General features: G+C 42.2%; 1 protein-coding gene and 1 long non-coding RNA gene across 4 annotated transcripts in view; one reads left to right on the top strand and one right to left on the bottom strand.

Moving 5' to 3' along the window:
• Window positions 1-26,235, top strand: part of LOC111749181 (uncharacterized) — a 136,510-nt gene that overhangs the window by 84,973 nt on the left and 25,302 nt on the right. The window lies entirely within an intron of this gene.
• The window catches only part of TRAF3IP2 (TRAF3 interacting protein 2), a 54,187-nt gene that overhangs the window by 2,558 nt on the left and 25,394 nt on the right, over window positions 1-26,235 (bottom strand). Inside the window, exons 3-8 of the mRNA XM_064289916.1 lie at window positions 22,657-22,849; window positions 18,923-19,101; window positions 15,635-15,723; window positions 7,671-7,739; window positions 6,466-6,582; window positions 2,025-2,099 (exon numbers count right to left, since the gene is read on the bottom strand). Of these exons, the coding sequence (XP_064145986.1) occupies window positions 2,025-2,099; window positions 6,466-6,582; window positions 7,671-7,739; window positions 15,635-15,723; window positions 18,923-19,101; window positions 22,657-22,849 (722 nt within the window). The remainder of the gene's footprint in view (window positions 1-2,024; window positions 2,100-6,465; window positions 6,583-7,670; window positions 7,740-15,634; window positions 15,724-18,922; window positions 19,102-22,656; window positions 22,850-26,235) is intronic.

Here is a 26,235-nt window from a genome sequence, read left to right on the forward strand (position 1 = left end):
CAGACAAAGGCAGAAGCTGTGAGCCTGAGCCCCTGGGTATGTAGTTTCAGACTGCCCTCATAGAGCTGACATTCTGGTGGGGAGAGACAGATAATGAGTAAGTAAAATGTATGGTGTGTTTGATGCATGCCGTGGAGAAAAATAAAGCAGGGAAGGGGACAGGGAGTGCTGGAGCAAGACTGAAACGTTAAAAAGTGTGCTCAGGAAAAGTCTCACTGAGAAAATGAGCAAAGGCCTAAAAAGAGTGCAGGGGATGAGCTTTGTGGATGTCCAGGTTCAGGCTGACAGAAGAGCCAATGCAGAGGGCCTGTGGTGGGAGCGTAGCTGGTCTGTTCAAGGAGCAACAAAGCCAGTGTGGCTTGAGCTGGAGTGGGGGAGAAGGGAGTAAGAGAGATCTGGAAGTAGAGAGGACCACGTAGACCACTGTGAGGCCTTTGGTTTTTACTCTGATGAGATGGGACTCCTTGAGTGTAGGGGGATAAGATTAGAAGCTCCGTATAATCAGTAAACATTTTCTGAGCACGTGCTGTATGTTAGGCATTATGCTGGGTATTGAGGATCCCCAAATGAAAATGACGCAGTTACTGCCTTCGGGAGTTCAAAGTCTAACAGTGGAGGCAAAATATAAAGCAATTATATTTTAGGCAGTGGTGTACAGGGGGCAGGCGGTGGGGGCAGTCTGCCCCAAGTGCAGGCAATAGGGGACAGTCTGATGAGGATTTAAAAACAATAATAAAACCAACTAAAAGTTGATCTGCTTTTTATATCACCATGCTCCAGTAATCCTAAACAATTATTTCCATGCCTCAGCTCTCAACTTCATACCATTGACTCAAGGTATTGTAATTAAGAGCACTCAAGAGTAGGACAATTAAATAAATCAGCCTCAGGGAGAAGAGGTCAGGGGAGGCTAGAGAGATTGAGTAATACAAGGATAAGCAAGAGTTCACTAGGCAGACAAGCCAGCGAAGGGTCTTGCAAGCAGAGGTAATAAAGTGCAAAGGCACAGAGACACAAAAGAACATGGCCCATGTGAGGGCATGCAGAAATAGTCCAGGATGACCAGAGCACAGAACATGTGTGCAGGGGGTGATAAGGCTGAAGAGGTGAACACAGTCCTCTTCTGAGAGGCCTCATATGTCATGCTAAGAAAGGTGAATGTGATCCAAAGTCAGTGGGAAACCCCCGCAAAATGCTTAAGCTGGAGAGAGGCAGATCAGATCTACATGTTAGATGTTCTTTGGTGATGGAGCAGACAGTGGCTAGTCCAGGGTCAAAGTGGAGGCAGGGTGACCAGTAAGGAGACTCTTGCAGTGTTCTAGGGGAAAGGGAGCCTGGGCAAGGGAGGGGCAGTGGGGATGGAAAGATGTACTGTTCTTTAGGTTGTATACTGTACCACCCTAGGTTTCCAGTCACATCAGCTGGATTCTGTAAGTCTGGACCTGGGCTCAGGGTGCTGTGGTCTGATTCTCAAGATGTTTACTCCACCGCTGCTTTCCCTCTGCCAAGCCTGGCACATGGCCTTAGATGGTTTTGTTTTCATTTCCCAAACCAGCTGGCAGGTCTTTCTGGTGCAAAGAACCCTCATGTGAACCACAGCAGAGTTCACTTTGGGAACTGGGTAGATTTAATTCCTGTTATTCTACAGCTTGGAGACCTGAACTATGTGCAACAAAATACTTCCGTGGAGCAGCCAGCATAAAATGTCTGCATCTTGACTGTTATGTACAAAAGATAAGAAGTATCAGATGAACAGTCTCTTTTTCTCTCATGAGTTAAAACACAAACTACTTCTTTGTGTGCAATGGCTATTTGAACAATTAGGGCAGTGATGGTCCTATCAGATAATGCTTTAAAACCTTCCTGATTCATGGTCCTGAACGGAGTGGTACAACTTGTTGATCTTTGTAGCACTACTGTTATTTCTAAGCATTGATAAAGTGTTTGACAAGGTTTTCCACCTAAATTCTGAGATGGAAGGACAAACCAAAGACTCTTAGCTGTAAGGTTTTTTATTTGTTTACCTTCTTAGCATTTGGAAAGAGCACAGGGATGAATCTGAAATTCATGCTTCCTTGTTTTATGAACTCAATCTGCATCTAGAATCAAACAAATATGAAGTATTAATTTCAGTAATGAGGACAAGGAGTTAATGGTAACCATAATCATGCAAAATCTGCTGCAAAAGACCTCTTTAAAGTGTTGAAAAGCAAAGATGTCACTTTGAGGACTAAGGTGCATCTGATCCAAGCCATGGTATTTTCAATCATCTCATATGCATGCAAAAGCTGGAAAATGGATAAGGAAGACCAAAGAAGAATTGATGCATTTGAAGTCTGGTGTTGGCAAAGAATACTGAATATACCATGGACTGCCCGAAGAACAAACAGATCTATCTTGAAAGAGAACAGCCAGAATGCTCCTTAGAAATGAGGATGGTGAGACTTCATCTCACATAATTTGGACATATTACCAGGAGGGACCAGTCCCTGGAGAAGGACATCATGCCTGGTAAAGGGTCAGCAAAAGAGAGGAAGACCCTTAATAAGATGGATTGACACAGTGGCTGCAGTGATTGGCTGAAGCATAACAACAATTGTGAGGATGGTGCAGGACTAGGCAGTGTTTCTTTCTGTTGTACATAGGGTCCCTCTGAGTTGGAACCGACTCGACAGCACCTAACAACAGCAACGTAATCACACAGTATTTTTATCCTGATTTCCTTATTTGGGTGTCAAACATTTATAATTTTAAGTCCTCCCCATTACACATTGAAGGCCTATTAAAAGTCACACTCAGTGTTGGACTTTGAGTTATAAGATTTAGGATATCTTCCCAAGTGTGCTGGAGCCAGCTCACGTTGGCTCACAAGAGCCGGTTATGCATGTCTCTTCCTAATTCTGTGTTTACTGACTTCACGTTGGTACCTTGAAATTGGCCATGATAAGAGTATAACAGTTTACAAAAACACCAGTGATACCATCCCTGTCCTCACAAAGTTAACAGTCTAGTGAGTAGGCAGAAAAATAAATTACCCACCATAATGTGCCATGAAAAGTATGAAGGAAATGCTGTGGCAGCCCAGAGTGAGGGCTGTCCTTTCTACATTGTGGGTGTGAAGGACAGTCACAAGGGAGGTGTCATTTGGGTACTAAAAGAAAAGAAGAATTTTGTCAGGCAGGGAAGGTGGGGGTGAGGTGAAGGACATTCTCAGCAGAGAAAATAGCATGAGCAAATATCTGGAGATGTGAACGTGTATAGCATAGTTGGTGACCGGCTAGTAATCCACTGTGGGTAGAGCCTAGAATAGGTTTGGGAGAGAGGCAAGAGATGAGGCTGAAAGGTCAGTCGTGAAGAACTGTCTGCCAGGCTTTATATTCCCTACACCAGTTCCAATTTTTTCTGATTCTGTGATGGCCCAGGGAGATTTAACTGCCAAGAACCCTATCAAATCAGAATTTTCAGCCCGAGGAGAGTTAGAATCTTCCAAATCCAGCACAAAGCTTTGAGTCTTCTGATGACAAGGAGATGAGGAATTATGTGTTCCCAACTATTTCATGTTCCAATTGATTTTTGTAACACAGAAGTCTTCATCATGCACGGGCATAGAAACAGACAAAGAAGAAAGTGATAGTGGTGACGACCGGCTATTGAAATCACCATAGCAGCCCCTCATGAATACACAGTCACACATACTCACATATACACATTCACATATACAACTGCACACATACCTTCTACAAGGTGTTTTCTCAGAACTTCTTTTTAAATACCAATACCAAAAGCATATTTTAAAATGACCAAGTACTGTGCAACTGAAAGCACCAACCACGCCAGTACAGAGTAAACATGTGAAAGGAGGGGCATATAATTAGTCATTTAAAAGTGAAGAACTGGGTTTAGTTTCTGGCTTCCAGAACACTGTATACTCTCAAATTTGGCCTGACCACTAGGTTACCCAATCTGTTGAGGGGCCAGCCAGCCACAGTGCATTTTTATTTCCTGGCTCTCATACCTCCAGATACTGGCTTTCTGAAGTAGTTTGCTCTATGATGAACTCAAGGGTACCTCTTTACTTCCTCTGTCATGGTCAAGTTCTTACTGTCCTAAGGCTTTCTTTTACCAGGGGTGTGGGGTGGGGGTAGGAAGTCAGCCAGGTGGAAAGTAAGGTGCTTCTGTATCTGGCCTCAACCCCAGAGTTTAAGGGCCCAAGATATTGTCTTAAAAAACTAAGTTTGGAGATAATCTGGTTCATGTCTGGACACAGTCAGCCAAGGCCTGAGGTTGTGCTGTATATTACTGCCTGGCTTTGCCACACACGAGCAGAGCTGGGCACATTTCCTCAGGAACTGGCAGAGACCTGGAGCTCTTCCCACACACCAGCTGTCAGCTCCTGGGGCTGGCAGGTTCCTAGAAGTGCAGGCAGGACATCGGGTGCTCTGGAGCCATGTAGACACGCAGCAGGCAGCCAAGGGATAGCAGCAAGAGACGGCCTTGAACTTTTTACGGCAGTTTACTTCAAGAAATAGCACCTTTCTGGGTGCTGACAGTCTGGGGTAAGCCTGGAATAGGAGGGAGATTTACCAGCTTCTCCTGACTCCTTGGCCTTACACTTTGACCTCACTACCTTGCCTCTGCTTTTACTTTGAGTTGGCTGTGCGCTCAAACAATGGTCAGCACTTGGTGGAAAAGATAAAAGAGACCCTGGAGACCCACGTGGGGAACATCCACCCACCAGCCCATCCTTTTCCTATGCTGTTGCACACACAGGAAAAACCTGGGGTTTAAGACTACCCCTGAGTTAAAGCTGCATGTCCTGTGGTTGACCTGGATTACCTCCCGCTTTATGCTGCTTACTTATTTCATCTGGGCCACCTCTGCTTTGTGCCCCATCTCCCTATCTCAGTCACTGCGCTCTTATGTCCGTTCTGGGTGCCTCCCCCCACTCTCATGGAGTGTTAGAGCTGAAAGGAAGCTTAGAAGTTCTAGTCCAGTGATTTTCAAGCCGTTTTAAATCTCAGAATCCTTGGTAAACAAGCAAGGCTGAGAAAAGCAGACAAGCTATTGTAGAGGTAGGTGTGGGAGGTCCAGAGCCCCCCCACCCCAGCGCCAGCCCATATGAAGACCCCATTAGGGATTCCATAGAACAGTTTCAAAGTCATGAGCTTTGTCCAGCATTCTAGTCAGGCAGGAACTGTCTCCACAGCATCGCTACAGTCATGGAGAGCACACGAGAACTGCTTTCCATTAAACAACTAGTACCAAAGCTGGGTGATACTTTTGGTCAGAATGCTGTACTAAGATACTGAGCAAATCTAATTTTCTACTATTTTTTTCCCATTGGTTTTAGTTTGGCCAGGCCCCTTAGTTCAGGTGTGGCGGCAGAATGTTCTCATCTATCATGAGCTAGTAACAGTCCCTTTCCTTGACTGACTATCCAGTATGTGCCAGATACTCTACAAACATATCTCATCTAACCTTCGCAACCTTCTATGTAAGTGTTAGTGACCCATTTTACTAATAGGGACACTGAGGCACAAGAGTTTTAAGTAATTGGCTCATGGACGATGTTATAGGATTGAACTGTGTTCCCCCAAAATATATGTCATAAATCCTAACCTCTATGCCTGTGGTTGTAATCCTATTTGGGAATGGGTAGTCTTTGTCATGTTAATGAGGCAGGATTAGTGTAGGATGTATCTTGAATCAATCTCTTTTGAGATATAAGAAATTAAACACAAGCTAGCAAGGAGAGACAGAAGAAGAGAGATGCCAAGCACATGAAGATTGCCCAGGAGCAGAAGCAGCTCAGAAGAGATAAGGACCTTCCTCCAGAGCTAACAGAGAGAGAAAGCTTCTGTCAGTGCCCTGCATTCGAACTTCTATCCTCCCAAACTATGAGAAAATTAATTTCTGTTTGTTGAAGCCACCCACTTGTGGTATTTCTGTTACAGCAGCACTAGATGACTGAGACAGTTACAGAGCTTGTTGAGGAGGCTGAAGTTGAATCAAGCCTATTGGACTCAACAGCATGTATCCTTTTTCCTCTGTCCCTCTGCCTGTCTGAAAAGGCAGGAGAGAGAATAAGATACAGATACAAGAACTTCCCCACTCCTCCCCGACACAGCCCTGTCTCTGGCCCCTCCTAGGACTTCACATGTGTTATGAACAACCAAACCAGCAAAGCCCTGCTTTCTGGAATCTTGGAGCTTAGAGATCACAGATTAATGTCCCCTTGTTACTGACAGGAACACTGAGTCTCAGAGGTGTGGTGACTTGCCCAAGTTTCCAAAGGCAGGTGGATCCAGGACTACATCCCCCTCTCCTGACTTAGGAACCCTTGGGTACTTCACCCAGCCTTGCTGCTGACTTCACTTGACCTCTAGGGGGGAACAGGCTTTCTCTGGGGAAGGTGCCCTCCCATCTTTGAGAGGCGTGGGGTGCTGTGGCTCCCTCCCCACTCACCATTCGATGAATGTACTTAGTATGTAAGCCATGTTCATTGTCGTCCAGCTGCGACTCAGCGCCTTCCACATCCTGTTTGTATTTGGGGCTGATTGCTATGATTATCATCACTGTCTTCTGTTAATGAGAGGCAGAAAAGCATGTTTATGGAAGTGTAAAGTGTGGTCCATTTGGTGAAGGCAGGCTGGAAATGGGCCAGCAGGCCTGTAAGTATTCTCTGAGAAGCCCCGGACATAGGGCCAGGCTTATTCTCCTGGAAAGTGAAAGGCACTGACCTCCTACTCAGGCAAAAGCTTGTCTCCCTGTGCCCTCTCCTCCTGCTTTCCAGCCCCCTCCCCCCATTTCAAACACGCAGAGCAAATGGCTCAGAGAGGAACTCTCATAAATAGCTGTGCTTTTGTCCACCATTTTCCACAGCCAGTACTAATAAATGTCTAATGAAAGCCTCAATCACTAAATGAGTCTGCATCATCATGGTGAAAAGTCTCTGCACCAATTATGAAAAAAGCCCCTCCTTCCTCCCCACAGTGGGATCTAAGCTGTCAGTTACTACACTCCTGACTGCCCTGCGTTCAGTGTGTACTGTACACTTTAGCACACTCGGTAGGAACAGAGCCTTCAGCACAAACCAAACATCAGGCTGCAGACAAAAGGAAAAGCTGCAAAACCCCAGCCTGCGCGACTCCCGTCCCCCACCAGCTCCCTCCAAAAGAAGCTGCCGACTTAGACATACTGGCAGCAATCAATTTCTATCTTGTTAAAGCACAAAGTGTCCCAGTGGCCAGTATAGATTCTGTCAGCGGAAAACAAATCACGGGGCAGCAAGTAGGTGCCTCAGGGTGGTGTGCTGCACAGCCCAATCCTACAAAACACTTGGGGTGGCCTCCGATTAAATTGAATTCTGCCGCTCCCTCCACATTCCCCACCTTCATTTCCTTCTTTCCTATTCTGGTCAAAAAATTGTTTGCTCTGATTGTTATCAACCACCTGTGTCTGGTTTGACTGTTATTTCCTGCCTGCCCATGTCCAGGAGGGCAACCCCCATTCTTCCTTTCCAAGTCTTTGGAGAGCTTCCAACAAGGGAGCTTTTGTCGGGACTTGCTCAGCTTTGGACTTGGATGGGATGCCAGTGCTTCTTTAATAAAATAACTTCACAATTGGCGTTCTCCCGAGGAGACAATCTCAGAATTTTGGTATGTACTTACATCCCTAAGGTAGCGCTCCATCCATTTAATGATATCAATGCCACGGATTCTATCCTCAAATATGTCAATCTAGAAGCAAAAGATCCGGGAACTTCATGAGCAATTTCCTCCAGATTCGGAGCAAAAGAAAACACAAGAGACTATATATATTAAAAACCCAAAGTTACTGTTATGGATTGAATTATGACCCTCAAAAATATGTGTTGTAAATCCTAACCCCTGTGTCTGTGGTTATAATTCCATTTAGGAATGGGTTGTCTTTGTTACGTGAATGAGGCAGAATTAGTGTAGGGTATATTTTGAGTCAATATCTTTTGAGATATAAAAGAGATTAAACATAAGCTACCAAGAAGAGACAGGGGAAGAAAGACGCCAACCACAGGAGCAGAAGCTCAAAAGAGACAAGGACCTTCCTCCAGAGCTGGCAGAGAGAAGGCCTTCCCCTAGAGCTGGCACCCTGAATTCAGACTTCTAGTCTCCTAAGCTGTGAGAAAATAAATTTCTGTTTATTAAAGCCACCCACTTGTGGTATTTTTGCTATAGCAGCACTAGATAACAAAGACAGAATTTGGTACCGGGAGTGAGATGCTGCTCTAAAAGATACCTAAAATGTGGAAGTAGTTTTGGAACTGAGAAATGGGTAGAGGCTGAAAGAGTTTTAAGGTCCCTAAAGGAAATCCAGAAACACTGGTGGTGTAGTGGTTAACAGCTATGGCTGCTAACCAAAAGGTCAGCAGTTCGAATCCACCAGGTGCTCCTTGGAAACCAGATGGGGCAGTTCTACTCTGTCGTATAGGGTTGCTATGAGTTGGAATCGACTCAACAGCAATGGGTTTGGGTTTTTTTGATAGTAAAAAGCTTAGATTGCCTTGAAGAGACTGTTGGTAAAATTATGGATGTCAAAGGAAATTCTGGTGAGGGCTCAAAAGGAAGTGAGGAGAGTGATAGAGAAAGTCCCTATCATCTTAGAGAATACATATGGCATAAGCAATAGAATGTTGCTAGATATGTGGATATTAAATGTGCTTCTGGTGAGGCTTTAAAGAAAATGACGAATATGTGATTGGACAATGGAGGAAAGACAATGCTTTGTATGCACTGACAACTGATCTGAATGATGTTCAAATGTTTGGTGGAAGGTAGAACTTGTAAGTGATGAACTTGGATATCTGGCTGATGAGACTTCTAAGCAAGGTCTTGAAGGAGCCACATGGTTTCTCCTTGATCCTTATAGTAAAATGCCAGAGGAAAGAGATGGACTTAAAAATGAACTGTGCAAAATGAAGGAGCCCTGGCAGCACAGTGGTTAAGAGCTCGGCTGCTAACCAAATGGTCGGCAGTTCGAATCCTCCAGTCACTCCTTGGAAACCCTATGGAACAGTTCCTCTCTGTCCTGTAGGGTCGCTATGAGTGGGAATTGACTCAACACTAATGGGTTTTGTGCAAAATGAAAACAGAACCTAAAGATTTGGAAAATCTTGTACAACAGATTGTACGAACTAAGGATACATGTCCTAGAGTGTTCAACAAGGACGTGGCTACACAATCTTTTTTTAAAGAGATTAAGCCTGTGACTGATGGATCTAATCAACTACCACAGCAGAAAACCCATCAGCTTAGCCTGAAGGGGACAGAGAAAGAATTAAAGGAAAGAAAACTGCCTCTTGGAATTCTACGGCAGGGAACAGGACAAAGGAGCTACAATCTGTTGTCTCAAGAAGAGAAAAGAACCATGCCTGGAGCAGCTCAGAAATCAGCAGAACTATTGGAAGGAGCACAGGAAGCACGGCCTTCTTGGTTTCAAAGGGTGGGGCCATGGTCTCCTGGATCTCAAAGGGTGGGGCCACAGCCTCCTAGGTTTTGAAGACACCGATCTTTGCCAACTTGGATCTGTAGTGTGGGGCTGTCATTAAGGTGTGCCAGGGGATGGAGCCACCACCTAAAGCTGAGGGGGAGGGGCTTCCATGCCCAAGGGTAGAAGAATGGGGCCTGCCGGGGCCAAAGGGGTGGGGTTGCCACTCAGATTGACTAGGAGAATGGGGCCACCTAAAGCCAAGGGAGCAGAATTGCCATCTCAGAGGGCATGGAAGGTGGAGCTGAAGCCCAGGGCTGAGAGGCCTCCAGCCAGAATCCAGAGAGTGCAGCTAAAACCTAGAGTCATTGCCCAGATGGTCTCAGAGAACAGAGGATTATTTTTAAGCCTTGAGAGCTAATGTAATTTATTCTGCTGGGTTTTGGACTTGCTTGTTGCCTGTTATCCCTTCTTTCCCTCCAGCTTTCCCATTTGTAATGGAAATGTCCACCTTGTGCCTGCTCCACCCTTGTACTTTGGAAATAGATAACTTGTATCCTAGATATCACAGGTTCACAGATGAAGAATAATTTTGCCCCAGGATGGAATATGCCTAAAGTCTCATTGATATTTGATTTAGATTATTCAGAAGATGAGATTTGGAACTTGGAGTTGATTTAAGACTTAGGATGATGTGATGGGGTGAATGTGTTTTGCATGTGGCAAGGACAGGAATTTGGGGGGCCCAAAGGATGAAATATTGTGGATTGAATTGTGCCCCCCCCAAAATATGTGCTATAAATCCTAGCCTCTATGCCTGTGGTTATAATCCCATTTAAGAATGGGTTGTCTTTGTTATGTTAATGAGGCAGGATTAATGTATGGTATATCTTTTAAGTCAACCTCTTTTGAGATATAAAGGAGATCAAACAAGCAAGCAGAGGAGAGATGGGGTAAGAAAGATGCCAAGCCACATGGAGATTTCTAAGAAACCAGGAAGCAGAAACTCAGAAGAGACAAGGACATTCCTCCAGGGCCAACAGAGAGAGATAGCCTCCTCCAGAGCTGGCACCCTCAATTCAGATGTCTAGCCCCCTAAATGGTGAGAAAATAAATTTCTGTTTGTTAAAACCATCCACTTGTGATATTTCTGTTATAGCAGCACTGGATAACAAAGACAGTTATTAATGCTTTTTTGTTTGTTTTTGCAGCAGGGAGCATATAGGTCTAAAAAACAAAATGTAATTTTCTTTGAATGTTTCCTATTTCAACATGAGTAGGTATTTAAGTGGAGCCTTGGTGGTGCAGTGGTTAAGTGTATGACTGGTAACCATAAAGGTCAGTAGTTCAAATCCACCAGCTGTTCTGTATGTAATGTCCATTATTAGAATATGTGTATTCATGGTCAAACAATAATTATATTTTTAACAATCTGAGAGATACAGTGGACCACCAAGTTAGATGTAAGCCAGCAAAAAAAAAAAAAATTATTATATATATATATATATATTTGGAAAGGCAAATATGATTCTGGGACATTTTAATTGATGTGTAGCGTGCAAGTACTGAGATAAAATTGTGGTGCTTTATTTGCATTGGTCCAAAAAAAAAAAAACAAAACCCAAACCCATTGCCATCTAGTTGAATCTGACTCATAGCAACCCTATATGGGTTTCCAAGGCTGTAAATCTTTACTGAAGCAAACTTCCACATCTTTCTTCCACGGAGCAGCTGGTGGCTTAGAACTGCCGACCTTTTGGTTAACAGCCAAGCACTTAACCACTGCACCACCAGGTCATTATTATAGCGTTATGTCCAGTTTCGACCTATACATTTTAAAAGGATTGTATGAAACCTGGACCAGATTCAAGGAACAGTCACGAAAACAATTACTGAGATGGTGGGGAAGAGGTTTATGATGAAAGTCAAGAAGTAGAATTCTTGGGACTTGAAAAGACTGATATTTAATATTAGTCTTCAAATCTATGAAGAAGAATTTGAAGAGGAGAAAAACGAGCTATTTACTATTTCATAGAAGACCAAATAAGAGGCCTTTCCTGGGCTCAGGATTGTACTGCAGCCAGAGAGTCGTGTGTGTGTATAGTTACTCTAGACTGGTAGAGGGCTCATATACAGGAACGGGTGACTCAGGGAGTATGTGGACTCTAAGGAGTTATTTGATTGAGCCACATCGCTCCCAGATGAATTGTCCTAAATGTCACATTCCTGTTTAGGAATCAGTAAAGGCAAGTCCTAGCCATTCAGCAAGCTTCTGTGTCATATGTGATCCAACCTTGCCTCTCTTTTCTCCACATGCCCTCTCTACTTTACTCAAGATGAGGTTGCCATCCCCAGTTCCCCCATGCTCACACTTGGCTCCTGTCCCCTCTCTGTCCTCATTGGTGTCCTCTGCATGACGTCCTCCTCTTTAACTCACTAACTCTACTCCATTGTGACCACTAGTGGACAATGAATACACTATTATAACACTTTTTCTGTCTTCTTCTCTAGACATATGTGCCTCTCAACCCTTGCAAAAAAAGGATGTCTCACTTATAACTGTCTTGTCTCCTCAACCTGATTCTAAGCTTAGTGTGGAAAGAGAGCGTGCCTTGTGTACTCCAAACTCTCAAATGCATAAGACACAAAGTATGAGTTCAGAATAAGTTCCTTTACTGATGGAACATCAAAAATGGAATGGAAAAACACTAAATAGACAATAGATAAGTGATAACTTTTGGTGAAGGGTAAGACAGTACACAGTACTGGGGAAGCCAGCACTTGTCCAAGGCAAGGTCACGGAAGCTCCACAGACACATCCAAACTCCCTGAGGGACTGAATTGCTGGGCTGAGGGCTGTGGGGACCATGGTCTTGGGGAACATCTAGCTCAACTGGCATAATATAGTTTATAAAGAAAATGTTCAATATTCTACTTTGGTGAGTAGTGTCTGGGGTCTTAAAAGCTTGTAAGCAGCCATCTTAGATACTCCACTGATCTCACCCTATTGGGAGCAAGGGAGAATAAAAAAACCAAAGACACAAGGCAAAGATTAGTCCAAAGGACTAATGGACCACAACGACCACAGTCTCCACCAGACTGAGTCCAACACAAGTAGATGGTGCCTGACTACCACCACTGACTGCTCTGACAGGGATCACAATAGAGGGTCACAGATAGAGCTGGAGAAAAATGTAGAACAAAATTCTAACTCACAAAAAAAGACCAGACTTACTGGCCTGACAGAGATTGGAGAAACACCAAGAGTATGGCCCCTGGCCACCCTTTTAGCTCAGTAATGAAGTCACTCCTGAGGTTCATCCTTCAGCCAAAGATTAGACAGACCCATAAAACAAAATGAGACTAAAGGGGCACACCAGCCCAGGGGCAAGGACTAGAAGATAGGAGGGGACACGAAAGCTAATAATAGGGAACCCAAGGTCAAGAAGGGAGAGCACTGACATGTGGGGTTGGTCACCAATGTCACAAAACAGTATGTGTACTATTTGTTTAATGAGAAGCTAGTTATGTAAAAACCTTCACCTAAAATACAATTAAAAAAAAAAAAAAGGAATGGCCTTCCTTTTGTTTTGGATGGCTCATGTTTTAAAATCCCCGATGGCCAATGACTACATGAAGTAATGGTGAGAAAGATTTGTAGCTCTTTGTGACTCTATTAGTAATCCATTTCTATTATACGAGGGAGAAGCAATAAAATGTTGGAGGTGAGAAGAGACAGTCTGGGTTCTCCTCTTGGCTCTGCCACTTTCCACCTGCATAATTTTGGAAAAGTTACTGAAACTCTCTAAGTCTTATCTTCATTTGTAATATGCGGTTAATGAACCTACTTTCTAGGGTGGTTGTACGGATTAAAATGTGTTAACATTGAAAAGGCATATCAAGTCTATTTATCAATGGCAACCATTTATTGGTTGAAAATGGGAAGCAATAATATTCATCTGACCAGTTTTCTCTTAAAACCATTTCCATGATGATGATGGGATTCCATTATTTTTTTTTAAGTCACTCCTGATAAATAAAAAATTTGAAGAGATAAAAATATCTGAAATGAAAAGGCATATTAAGTTGAATGCCAGGCATGAAGTAAGTACTCAATAAATGGTCATTAGTATTATTATCCCAGTGCTTAAATTATTCTCTACTACTAAGTTGGACGGTGAGCCCTGGTAGCACAATAGTTAAACACTTGACTGCTAACTGAAAGGTTGGCTGTTTAAACACACCCAGTGGCTCTGTGGGAGAAAGACCTGGCAATCTGCTTCCATTAAGATTACAGCCAAGAAAACCCTATGGGGCAGTTCTACTCTGTCACATGGGATCACTGTGGGTCAGAATCAACTTGATGGCACCCAACAATAACAACTGTGGTAGATATTCAGAGAGACTCAATGTGCTGGATATCTTCCATTTCTTCTTCCAAATCTCTACCAAAGTTCACAGCTCTTGTCAGGTCAGCTTTTCCATACAGCTCTCCTCTTCAGCTTCCAGTACCCACTCCTTCCTTGTCTCTTCAGACCTATGAGCAGTAACAACACCCTGCTTTTGCTAGGCCCAGGACATTGCACTATTCCCTGTGCATTCGCTAAGACTTTCCACAGCTATGTAAACAGTCTCTTTATTTAAACTCCCTTTAAATTTTTTTTTTTTTTTAAATTACCCGTTTATTTTATCAATCCACTAAGGGGATCTTGGTATATCAATATGCTAACTTAACTGTCCAAGCTGGGGCTATGTGACTCCACTACTCCACTTCCAAGTGATGAGGGTCAACTATAGAGATAAATTCTACCTAAGTAACCCATGACTGTGGAGCCCATGAAGACATGGGCTCCTCTCTAGGGGCATCAATATGTCTTATTTGGAAATGATCAAAAAAGTTACATCTTTTCTGAAATGTTGGCCTTATATCTTAAAATTTGATTTTATGCCATTGTTGCTACAATGTTTTCATATTCCAGAAATGAGAAAATGAAATGTTGGTCTCTATATAGTCATGAAGTTGGATTGTATAAATTTTTTTTTTTTTTTTTAACTTTCAGACACTCCTGGTTAGAAAAAAGAATTGTATTATAGGATAAAGAAAAATTCAAATAAAAACTTCTGTTAAACAATGCTACATAACCTTTAAAATTTATATTTTCTTACTAAGTATCCTTTATCCTTCAATATTCCCATTCATAGATATTTCCTCTAATTTTTCTCCACTCTCTAGAATTCACCGTTACTAAATACCCAGAGAAGGTCTCTGGGGAGGAAAAGAAGTGATCTCAGTGTTTGAGGAAAGCCAGTCCGTCTGCTTAGCCTCCTGTGGTATTTTATTATCCTGAAGATATAGTCACATGGCTTTAGGTTGTGTTATTTCAAGGGACTGCAGGGGGACATGAAGAGTCTGCTTTCTGAGATTTCTTGGCCCAAGACCACAGAGAGCCAGCAGGGCTGAGTTAAATCTACCTCTTCTAGAAATAGATTAGACCAACCAAGAATCTGGCCATGCATTCCCTGTCCAGAAGCATCACTACTGCATCAGGGTGTGCAATGGCATGTGTGTGATGGGGAAGCCAGGCTGCAGGGAGTTGGCCTCTGCTAGCCCCAGGATAGCGACTCATATAGGGTCGCTATGAGTCGGAATCAACTCGACGGCACTAGGTTTTAGGTAGGTTAGCCCCAGGATATTAGAAGTTGGATACCCAAGGGACCAAACCTCAAAGCCCAGTGCAGAATAAAAGGGCCTTGTTAAATAAGCAGGTGACCCTGCTGAAGCCAGCAGCTTCCTATATCACAGGAAGCACACACAAAAAGGGCACACACAGTTGGTAAAAAAGGGCAAAGGTACAAAGTGTACCAAGAGCCAGCAGTTCCTTCAGGCCAGGGCCAGCTGCATGTGCGGTCTGAGTTGACACTCTTCTTGCTCTTCAGAGGCACTCAGGGTCACCTCAGAAAGCATACAGGAAGAAAATGAGGATTTTAGATAGTTTAAAATCTAGAAAATAATTACCTAAATCTATAAATTTTTTTATAACCATTTAGTTCATAATAATATAAATCATATAAAGTTTAAAACAGCAAAAGCTATTTATACCTCTTTTTCCTTTGCTTATTTTCATTGTACTCACTTTAACTGTTCAGTTTTCTCTTTGGATAAAATACTTACTGCAGTTTGAAAGCCATTTACCAACAAAAAGTTCACAAATTTCACCACCTCCATGGCTGTGTCCAAGGAATACGTAATAAAGACTTTCCCTAAAAGAGAGATTTTCACATTTGTTAGAAACTAGTCAAATTATTCAATTCCAAGCAACCCTTCTGAAATGTGTGCAATGTCTTTTGTTCTTCAAGAATAATAAAAGGAAACCTGGGGGAGGGGGCGTCTAAGAGCTTATGTCTGCAGTGGCGTAGGACATTCAACTGGACTCCTGTCCCTAGAGCCTAGCTCCTCAAATCCAAAGGGGTGGGAGGTCTGTCCAAGGGAGTGCAGACTGCTCAGGGTAAAGAGAAATACGGGGGCATATGGGAGCACCGGCAGCCTGGGAGACAAGTTGAAGAGATCTTCTGAAAAACCACATGATGCTTTAACAAAAATCCACCACCCAGAACTTGTGGGTCCTTAGGATCAGGCCACCGCCTGATTTCCTAGAGGCGCCTGGCACCATGCCCAAGGAATACTTGTACAGCTTGCCAAAGAAGCAGATGCATGCTAAAGGAGACCTACAGGGCCACCCAGCAGTGTCCTTGTTTGATCTCATGATGCTATCTGCTATACTGGAACTCTTGCTTGACTAGGGCAAGTAAGGGGAGAGGGAGAAAGTGGTTCCTCTCCCCTTCATTCCTCTCATCCACTCGCTTGTAGGGGAAAGAACAGGAAGTTGGAATAGACTAAACTGCAGCTGAAAAATATTAGTAAGAACGTTACTTAAGGGAGAGGCTCCACTATCGGGCAGTCCAACATTGCTCACTCCCTCACTTATGCCTAGGTCAGCTTAGAGCGGCAGACAGTTATGAGCAGACAAGTTTAACTCTGACAGGATGAGAACCAACATTTTTTGGGTTAAGGTCTTAGGGACATTGTCTAGCTAGCAATTTAAAGTGAGAGACAAATAAATAATCTCTGTGTGTTGGTGTTTAGTCCAGAATATACTGGCTAAATCTCAGGAAGCCCCTGGGGCAGAAGGTGAGGAAAAAAGGAGGTTTGGAGAGAAAATCAGAATTTGTATTCAGCTATGCTCAGGCTCTCAAATAGGAGTATGTACAACAGTCATATTGACCCATTTAAGCAGCCAGCCATATTGATGGCACTCAATTCATTTTATTCTCAATGCCTAATATTCAACCAACTTCTATGTAAGTAATTTTAGGACTGCTTTTATAGATTAGGTAAGATAAATATGATCTATAGACTGACATCAGAACTATATCCCTTGCAGGGTAGCATCAGTTCTATAGAAATGGTCGCAATTAAAACATGTAGTATTTTAAAAAGATTTTCGGGGGGACAAATAAACCACTTAAATGAAAAGCAATAGCAGATCATCATCATAGAACTCTTTCAGAGTAGTAAATGAGTAAAGCACAGATCTCCCAACAGGAATTAGCAAATGCAAAGGGCTTCCTTTCAAGGCTGGTTCAAAGAGGTGCCTAGATTTGGTAAAGGCTTAATGGAATTTTTTTTTAATAGAATTATCTGAGCTTCTCTAGCAAGCACAACAGAATATAACAATTTCACAAGTTGGAACTTACTGTCCTGATTGACCTTAATATGAGAACGTTTTGGTGATGTTTCAACATTTCTGGTCCTGGCTGCAAAATGTGGAAAAAGAAGCATCACCTGACACTTAATCAAATGTTTCTTTAAATAAAAGGCTTAGTTTGCATTTGGTTGTGAAGCAGTATGGAGAACATGAAACTGTTTTTTCCAAACAAGATTGCTCCTTCCTACAGGAAATGACCTTGTTCTTGATGGTTGCTGCTAATTTATGGTGAGACACTAGATCCCTGGCTAATACCACATGGTCATCCAATCAATTTATCCAGGGACAAGTCCACTCAAGAGCATTATTTAGAAGAGGGAAAAAGGGACAGGATTGTTTGTTGGAGTATGTATCTAAGGAAGTCTAGTGGTAAGCACACTGAGTATTACTGATAGTTTCATAATCACTAAAAACATTTATACAAAAATGCTGGTTACCAACATGACCAAGGCAAAGGAAACCACTGAGAGGTATGCAAGAATAAACTATGATAAATGCTATAACATAGACAATCCTGCAACAACAATAATAAAAATCAGTAATTTGGGAATAGATACATAGGCTAATAAATGTATGCTAAATAGGTGAAGGGGTCATATGGGAGTATACCCTGTACATATATAGGTATGATTGTGGATATTTCTATATACATATTTGTAAATGCTGCAGGTATACACATATATATAATAAAGCATATAGGGGGTACAGCTATAGAAACTATTTAGATAACAAGATTCAACTTATGGACATGAAGGCTAAGGACCGTAATCTCAGGAGACATCTAGGACAGTTGGAAAAACACAGTTCATAAAGATAATGTTCTACATTCTAGCCTGGTGAGTAGCATCTAGGGTCTTAAAAGCTTGCAAGCAGCCATCTAAGAAGCAACTTTTTTCTCTCCCCGCCTGGAACAAAGGAGAGTGACGAAAACCAAGGACTCAATGAAGCAATTAGTCCAAAGGACTAATGGCCCACATGAACCACAGCCTCCTCTAACCTGAGACCAGAAGAACTAGATGGTGCCCGGCTACCACTACCAACCACTCACCCTGACCAGGATCACAACAGAAAGTCCCAGGCAAAATAGGTAAAAAATGTAGAACAAAATTCAAGTTAAAAAAGAAGACCAGACTTTCTGGTCTGAAAGAGACTAGAGAAACACCCGAGAGTAAGACAACCTTCTAACCTGAAACTATAGACACTCCTGGAGGGCACTTTTTAGCCAAATAATAGACAGGGTTATAAAATCAACAATAACATCTGTGAAGAATGTGCTCCTTAGAACAATCAACTATACGAGACCAAAAGGGCAACATTTTGCTCAAAACCAAAGATGAGAAAACAGTGAGGGTCAGGGAGACTGGTCTAATGGAAATGAGGAATTCAGGGAGGAAATGGGGAGAGTGCTGACAGGTTGCAGGAATTTCAACTGAGATCATGAAACAATTTGTGTAAGAATCATTGATTGGAAAATTAATTTGCTATGTAAACTTTCACCTAAAGGACAATGAAAATGGTTTTTTTTTTTTTTAATGCTGGTTACTTTTTGAACAAAGAGCAAAAAAACAGGAAAGTAAATTTTATTTCACTGAATATTTGAGAAATATCCTAAAGTATGGATGAATGATACTCAAGTACTCTCAGAGTGTACGACCTACTAGAAGAAGGAGAAAACAACATTGTAAACAACTTACTCAATTCTTCTGGCAAATTGCTTGTTTTCAGAGTTCCTCTGGCTGGAGAGTTACTAGGAGGTCTAGGGATAGCTGCTGGGGATAGAGCCTGGGGACCCTGTGGTCTCAAATCTGCAGGACACTCCAAGGACTCCTCAAAAGCTCCAGCTCTATTAGGTATCTGGTTATACAGCTGGTCCCTGGAAAGGAACACGTTTACAGTCAATTTTCATTCTTTACAAAGACAAACTTTGAAGGACAGAAAGCCTTTTAAACCCAGTGCCGTCAAGTCAATTCTGACTCATAGCGACCCTATAGGACAGAGTAGAACTGCCCCACAGAGTTTCCAAGGAGCACGTGGCGGATTCGAACTGCCTTTGGTTAGCAGCCATAGCACTTAACCACTACGCCACCAGCGTTTCAAAGGCTTAAAAGTGAGCTAGCTCTTCTGCCTCCATATCTGAGAAAGAGGAACAAGTGGAGCTCCGTGGAATTCCAGTCGGTAAGCAGTTCACCTGACTGCCATATATAAGAGTCTGTGCTAGGGGTTAAAAGGAGGAAACAGGATTTGATTTCTCTATTCAAGGACGTCTAATTGGGAAAATAAGTCTCATACACAGGACAGACAAGGGTGACATCGAAGGTTGGTGTTACAGGCATTCAGATAATAGTAGATAACAGTTATGTATCAAAAGGTAAAAAAGCCCATGCAAGCTTAAAAGTATCATGTTGTTAGTCTATGAATGAAAACATGATTTTTAAGACCCTTTAACAAAGTTCCTAGGGTCTTCATTATTATTTTGGTTGCCAGTTTTATAGGGTCTTTATTATTATTTTGGTTGCCAGTATCTCAGGAACAGTCTGCTGAGAGGGCCAATCAGATGCTCTTGTGTGAGATTCCGAAGGCAGAAGGGAAGTGGAGGTCATGCTTCTGCTGCTTCTGCGGTTTCCTTTGGTAAGCACACTCAAGAGGCGCTGAGTTTTCCTCAGGAAGCATCCCAGTGTCCTGTTATCAGCTTCAAGAGTGTCGAGGGCAGGGCATAGGGCATCCATTTTTTGCCAGCACAGATCTAGCAGATTCAGGAGGGCTCCAGACCCTACAGTTGCAGTGGTGGTAGCTACTGATTCTGGATTGTACTACGGCAGTGTAGCCTAGGGTCAAGAGTTCCAGTGGTGGCTTTCTGGTCCTTTACCTTCCTGACAGGGATAGAAGAGGCAGCTTCTTTGGTTGTCTTGTTCTGCGATATTGCTTTGAGATCATTCCTAGAAGCCCAGCCCAAAGGTCACCCCTCCAACTGCCACCAACTTTGTAAGCACCTAATTCCCTATCTTAAACCCTCTTCTGCTAAAAATAGCTATAGTTGTTCCTGTTTTCTGCAACTGAATCCTAACTTATAGGGGGAATAAAACTGTATCTGTAATGTTTCATTTCTTTAAAAAAAATTCTGAAGCAGATCAGAAGAACTAGATGGTGCTCAGCTACCACCAGTGACTGCCCTGACAGGGAACACAACAGAGAGTGGCTGACAGAGTAGGAAAAACGTGTGGAGAAGAACTCAAATTCACGTAAAAAGACCAGACTTGAACTGGTCTGACTGAGACCAGAGGAATCCCTGAAGCCATGGCTCCCGGACACTCTGTTAACACAGAACTAAAACCATTCCCAAAGCCCACTCTTCAGACAAAGATTAGACTGGACTATAAAACATAAAATAATACTCTTGAAGAGTGTGCTTAGTTCAAGCAGATACTTGAGACCAAATGGGCAGCTCCTGCCGGAGGCAAGTTGAGAAGGCAGGAAGGGACAGGAGCAGGTCCGACGTGGGAAACCTGAGGTGGAAAGGGGAGTGTGCTGTCACATTATAGGGATTGCAACTAACAATATGTGTATAAATTTTTGTATGAGAAATTAACTTGAGCTGTAAACTCTCACCTAAAGCACACAAACACACACAAATTCCCAAGCAAATGTGGCAATGTTAATTAACACTTTCAAAATCTAGGTAGTGGGAACATCGATATTTGATACTTTTTGTGTGATTTAAGTTGTTTCATATTATAAATTTTAAAATATGTTTTGATCTACAGGGGATCCAGTTCCATTTCCTCTTCACAGTAAATCTCTTTATACCCAGAGTTTCTTAGTTGTTATAAGATGATTGCTCATTTGATAAAGAAATAGTAAGGCCCTGATAATATTTAAAAACTTCCATATAGAAGCAATATTATAGGTATTCATGAGAGTAGACTTTCTGGATTAAATTTTTCTTTCAAATAATCAGTAAGAGGAGAATTATCTCCATCACCTGAACTTATTTTTCATTTTCCTAAAAATGTTGAAATAAATCCAAGGAGAACCTAACCAGCTTAAATTGATATTACAGAGCCAATTACTCTGCTTTATCTTTCCAACTCTGCTATAAATCTAAAATTATTTCAAAATAAGCTTATTTAAAAAAAATTACTATTGCCTCCCCTATTCAATACCAAACTTATTTCATAAAGATGCTTAAACTTTCTTTATTTTCTTGGAATTTTAGATATTTTCTCTGCAAGAGTGTTTATCCTGCTATAAAATTCATTTTATTTAATTCCATTTTAAAGGTCATACATTTTTGTTTTTTAAAAAATAAAAGATCTGTCTGGGAAAGAAGATTTGAATGATACTTGTGATCTTCTGAGTAGAGGGGAAAGGAGGCATGTGCTTTATCTGGCATTCTTAATAAGACGGATTTTTTTTCTTTCAATAAATTTTTTTTTTTTTTAGCTAATTACCAATTTCTGTATTTCTGAGTTACATTAATAAGACCTTCATAGCTCATCTCTTTCTATAAGAGCAACATAGTTTTAATTTGAGTGGGATATAAAAGTTGTGCTTAAGCAAAGGCAAAACAAAAAAAAACCAAACCCGCTGCCGTCGCGTCAATTCTAACTCATAGTGACCCTATAAGACAGAATAGAACTGCCCCATAGGCTTTCCAAGGAGCGTCTGGTAGATTCAAACTGCCGACCTCTTGGTTAGCAGCCTTAGCTCTTAACCACTATGACACCAGGGTTTCCAAGCAAAAGCAAATATTTCATCTTTTCTCTTTCCAATTTGTCGTAAATTAAGAAGGCCCTCTTACATAATTTTTTCCAGTATATTTTAGATCCATATACTAAGAGAAAAGGAAAATTTGAAGAGTCGTCAAAAGAGAACATTGAGGAGAAAAATATTAAAGGGTTAGAGAAATGAAGTCATGAATAACCAGAAGAAGGCATAGGACAGTGACTTAATAATAGCACTCAACACATCTGAAGTTATTTTTAACTTCTATTGAAAATTAATAGAATTAAAAATTTTTAAGTAAGAAATGAGCTTACACAGCAACAGAAAGTAGGAATATAAAGAAGCTCCTCACAGTGGGGGCAGTCATAGTAAAACTAAAAATCAATTTCATGGGCTAAAAGACCAAGTGATCTGAAAGTAAAAGAAGGAGGTGTGACTTAGAGAGTATTATAAGAATCTTTCCTTGAAGATAATTTTGACCAATCACTAGTGGGTTTATATGTCTTGCTAAAGAGAACCTTATCAACCAGCCTCCATTTCCTCCTAACCTGAAACGTCTATACTGGGTGTTCCGCTGTGTGACTTGTTCACTAACTTGGGTAGCAACCCTATACAAAGTTCTGATACATCTTGGTTGTATTGGCATAATTCTTTTACATGTTAAAACTATCTAAAAATATCTGAAAGTTGGCCCTGCCATACTTACTGATACCTCGGAGGCCCTGGAGAGAAGTAGTCTCTTTGTGCTGGCCTCTCTTCTTGGTCCCGAGGGCTGGGATAATTCAAGATAACCTTCTGCACAGGGTGAAGGCCTCTCACACTGGCTCCAGGTAGGGGATGCCCAGGTAGAGCGGGCTGGATCACTTGCTGGTAGGCTGCTCGAGGGTAGTCATGGCCATCTGCAGATTAAGACAACAAAGAAAACAGGAAAGATCAATCCTAGATGTTTTGTGTGAAAGGGAAGGTAAGCTCACTACAAATTTTTATCTTGATACCAGGTATCAGTTACCACCTCCATGATATTTGCCATATTTCTATACTATCATTTACTTGATTTGCTAATAGTGTCAACTCTGGCTAATGGCAACCCCACTTTTTTTTTTTTTTTTCCTAAATAAGAACACATGTGAAATCACGACTTTGGTGTTCTAATTGGAAAGCTCAAAGTATAACTTCACACAGCCCCCTATTTTAATAAGATACTTAGGATAATCTAACCAGGAAGACCCTTTCTTAAACCACCATTCCTACCCTAATTCTCCAGGTTTCTAGAACCCAAGGCTAGGAGAAATTACATATAAACTCACCATTCTCTCTTTTCCTGCCCCAAGTAGACTCATACAGACACATTCACACATATACCACTCCCTCTTAGGAAGAAGTAAATAAATGAAGACTTAGCTCATCCTTCTGGGAAGCAGCCGACTAACGAACCAGTTGCTACATCCACCAACAACTTCCTTGGTCCTCTCCTGCTAAAGTCTGTATGAACTTGAGGTCAGGTTAGTCAAAAGAGGGCAGGTCTTAGAGCAAAGCCAGGGCTTGTGGTGACTTATGTGAGTGTGTAACATGGGAGGCACTTGGTCCCAGTCAGGCCTAGGAGCAGCAGGGTCTAAAGTGAAGAAGGGAAACCTGCTTGACCAGGTGAGATTAGAGAACTGAAGGCCAGAGGAAGGTAACAGAGGAAGGCCTTGAGGGAGTTGCCTGTACCTGAAAGGGCTAACCAAAAACCCCAAACCCCCTGCCTTTGAGTCGATTCCGACTCATAGTGACCCTACAGCACAGAGTAGAACTGCCCTATAGGGTTTCCAAGGAGCGCCTGGTGGATTTGAACTGCCGACCCTTTGGTTAGCAGCCGCAGCTCTTAACCACTATGCCACCAGAGTTTCCAAAAGGGCTAAAGTGTTGGGAAATCCGAGTGATCCCTTTTCAGGATGGGTCCAGCTTACAGTGGGGTGGAAAGAGCCAAGTGGGTAATCACTCTCCCTATAAAGTGAACCATGAGTACCTTCTGATGATTCAAGCACTGCCACCACTGCCCAGGTAAGAGCTAGGGTGATCCAGGCAGCATGAATAATTAGGGCAAGAAGGGACCTTCACCAAAGTATTTTTCTCCAGAAAAAATTATTTTTTTAAATCTTTTTTTTCTGATTATAAAATAATCAAGTTTGGCTGCTGTGTAGGTAGAATACATGCAGAGATGTAATGAAAGAAAGAAAACTACCAAGCAAGCAACAGGTAAGGCAGTGGAACCAGAATGAGGAGTGTGAGAATGCTGGCTAAGAATTTTATTCTCAGTTTGGTAAAAAATCAGGAGCCAGTGAAGGTTTCAGGGGAACAGGGGCAGTCAATGATGGCCTCAGGTATAGAACAGAAGACAAGTAATACGTTTATGAGTGTGGCTGCCTCCAGGTTTCCAATGTTGAAACTCAGGAAACTTAGCTTGCTCGTCCTAGAAAAGTGCCCAACCCTGTCTCTCAAGCCTGGTCAGAATCCCTGGATTCAATCTATTGTCTGCTTTGACTTCTGACACCAGTTGGGTCTTTCCTATCATGCCTCCCCTGATAAAAGTGACCATGCCTCTCCAACCCAGGTTGTCTTCTCACCCTGACTCAGGACCTTGCCCTGCTGTTACTTAGGCCTGGTCATGATGGATATTAGGGGCATAAGGAAGAGAAGGAGAAGAAAAGGATCTGCCTGGTCTATCCCAGCACGTGGCTGATGAAGGGGTGCAGTTCTAGGGCAGCTCTGGGAAACTGGGCCACAGAGACCCCTATGGTCCAAGACCAAATATACCACACAGATTTTTTTCTTTTACAGCCTTCTTAGGCTGATATCTAAGGGGTCCAGATTGCTAAGTGGAGTTTCAGGGCAACAGAGCAGGTCACTGCTACTGCTCCTTCCCAGCTGCCATCAGGTCACCAGGCAGGGGCCAGTCCTGCTTTTAGATGAGCTTTGTGTCAGTGCAACATTTACAAACCCTCTCTAGATAAAACCCTTCAGAGATTTCCCACTGCACTTAAAACCCACCCTGCATGATTGCATGATTCGGCCTTTGCCTTCTTCTTCTCTCTCTTTTTTAAAATTTTGGTGAAAATATACACCCCTGTATATTTCAACAATTTCTAGATATACAACTAACTCAGTGACATTGATTGCCTTCTTCAAGTTGTGCAAACATTCTCACTATCCTCCTCCAAATTGTTCTGGCACCACTGACTTAAACTCATTGCCCCCTAAGCTTCTCATCTAACTTTTCAAGTTGCTGTTGTCTATTTGATCTCACATAGGTAATTCTTTAAAAGAGCACAATGCTCGAGGCAGACATACTTCACTTATTAAGATAAACTATTTTTGTTTTTGGTTAAAAGAAGACTTCAGGAGATAGTTTTAGTCCTCTGCCCTTCTTGATTTCACCTTCTGTGCTGTCACTAGCTTACTACACCCAGCTACCCTGGCCATTCTCTTTATCTTCAACACCCCAATTTGCCCCTACATCAGGGATGCTAAGCTTGCCACCCCCTCTGCCCAGGATGTTTTTGCCCTAGATCTTTACATACCAACTTCTTCCTACTCAGGTCTCAGCTCAAATATCACCTCTTCAAAGAGGTCTACCCTGCCACCCAGTTAACTTATCCTATTCCCTTATTTTATTGTCTTCATAGCACCTATCATATGTTTGTGTAAGCAAGCATGACTCTTACTTATTTGTCAACTTGTTGTTTGCCTTCCCTGTAAGAATATAAGCTCTGTGAAAGTAGGACCTTGTCTGTTTGCTACCGTGTCGCCAGCACAGGGCTGGCACATAGTAGATGCTCAATAAATACCTGATGAATGAATGAAGGTTGAATAGACACAAAGCCTACTGAACACACATAGAAAGAGAGAAGTCATTTAGAACTGTACGACCCACTAGCTAGGTCTTGGGTCTTCTAGGCAGTCTACTTCTCATCTGCTGTCCATTTTGGGTTTTTATTAGCATCTCCTTCCAGAAAGGAGAAAGACAAAGTAAAAGAAGAGAAACTTTGCCGGTGGCCTTGAAAAGCTTTTGTGAGAAAGGGACTGAAAGTAACTCAAGTGAAGCTTTTAATGCTTAGAGCCATTTTTGCTTTCTGTATCCATTAATGAGTGGCTAATAATGCTTTATTTGCTTTAAAAGGACTACCAAGCTCTAATCATAGGGTTTTTTCTTTTCCAGAAAGCGGATGTTAGTGCTGTTAATCAAAAGCCTTTGAATCAAGGTCATATGATTTTTAACAGATTATTTCTCGCACAACATGTTTTT

This window comes from Loxodonta africana, chromosome 1, assembly GCF_030014295.1.
Source record: "Loxodonta africana isolate mLoxAfr1 chromosome 1, mLoxAfr1.hap2, whole genome shotgun sequence".
Lineage (NCBI taxonomy): Eukaryota > Metazoa > Chordata > Mammalia > Proboscidea > Elephantidae > Loxodonta > Loxodonta africana.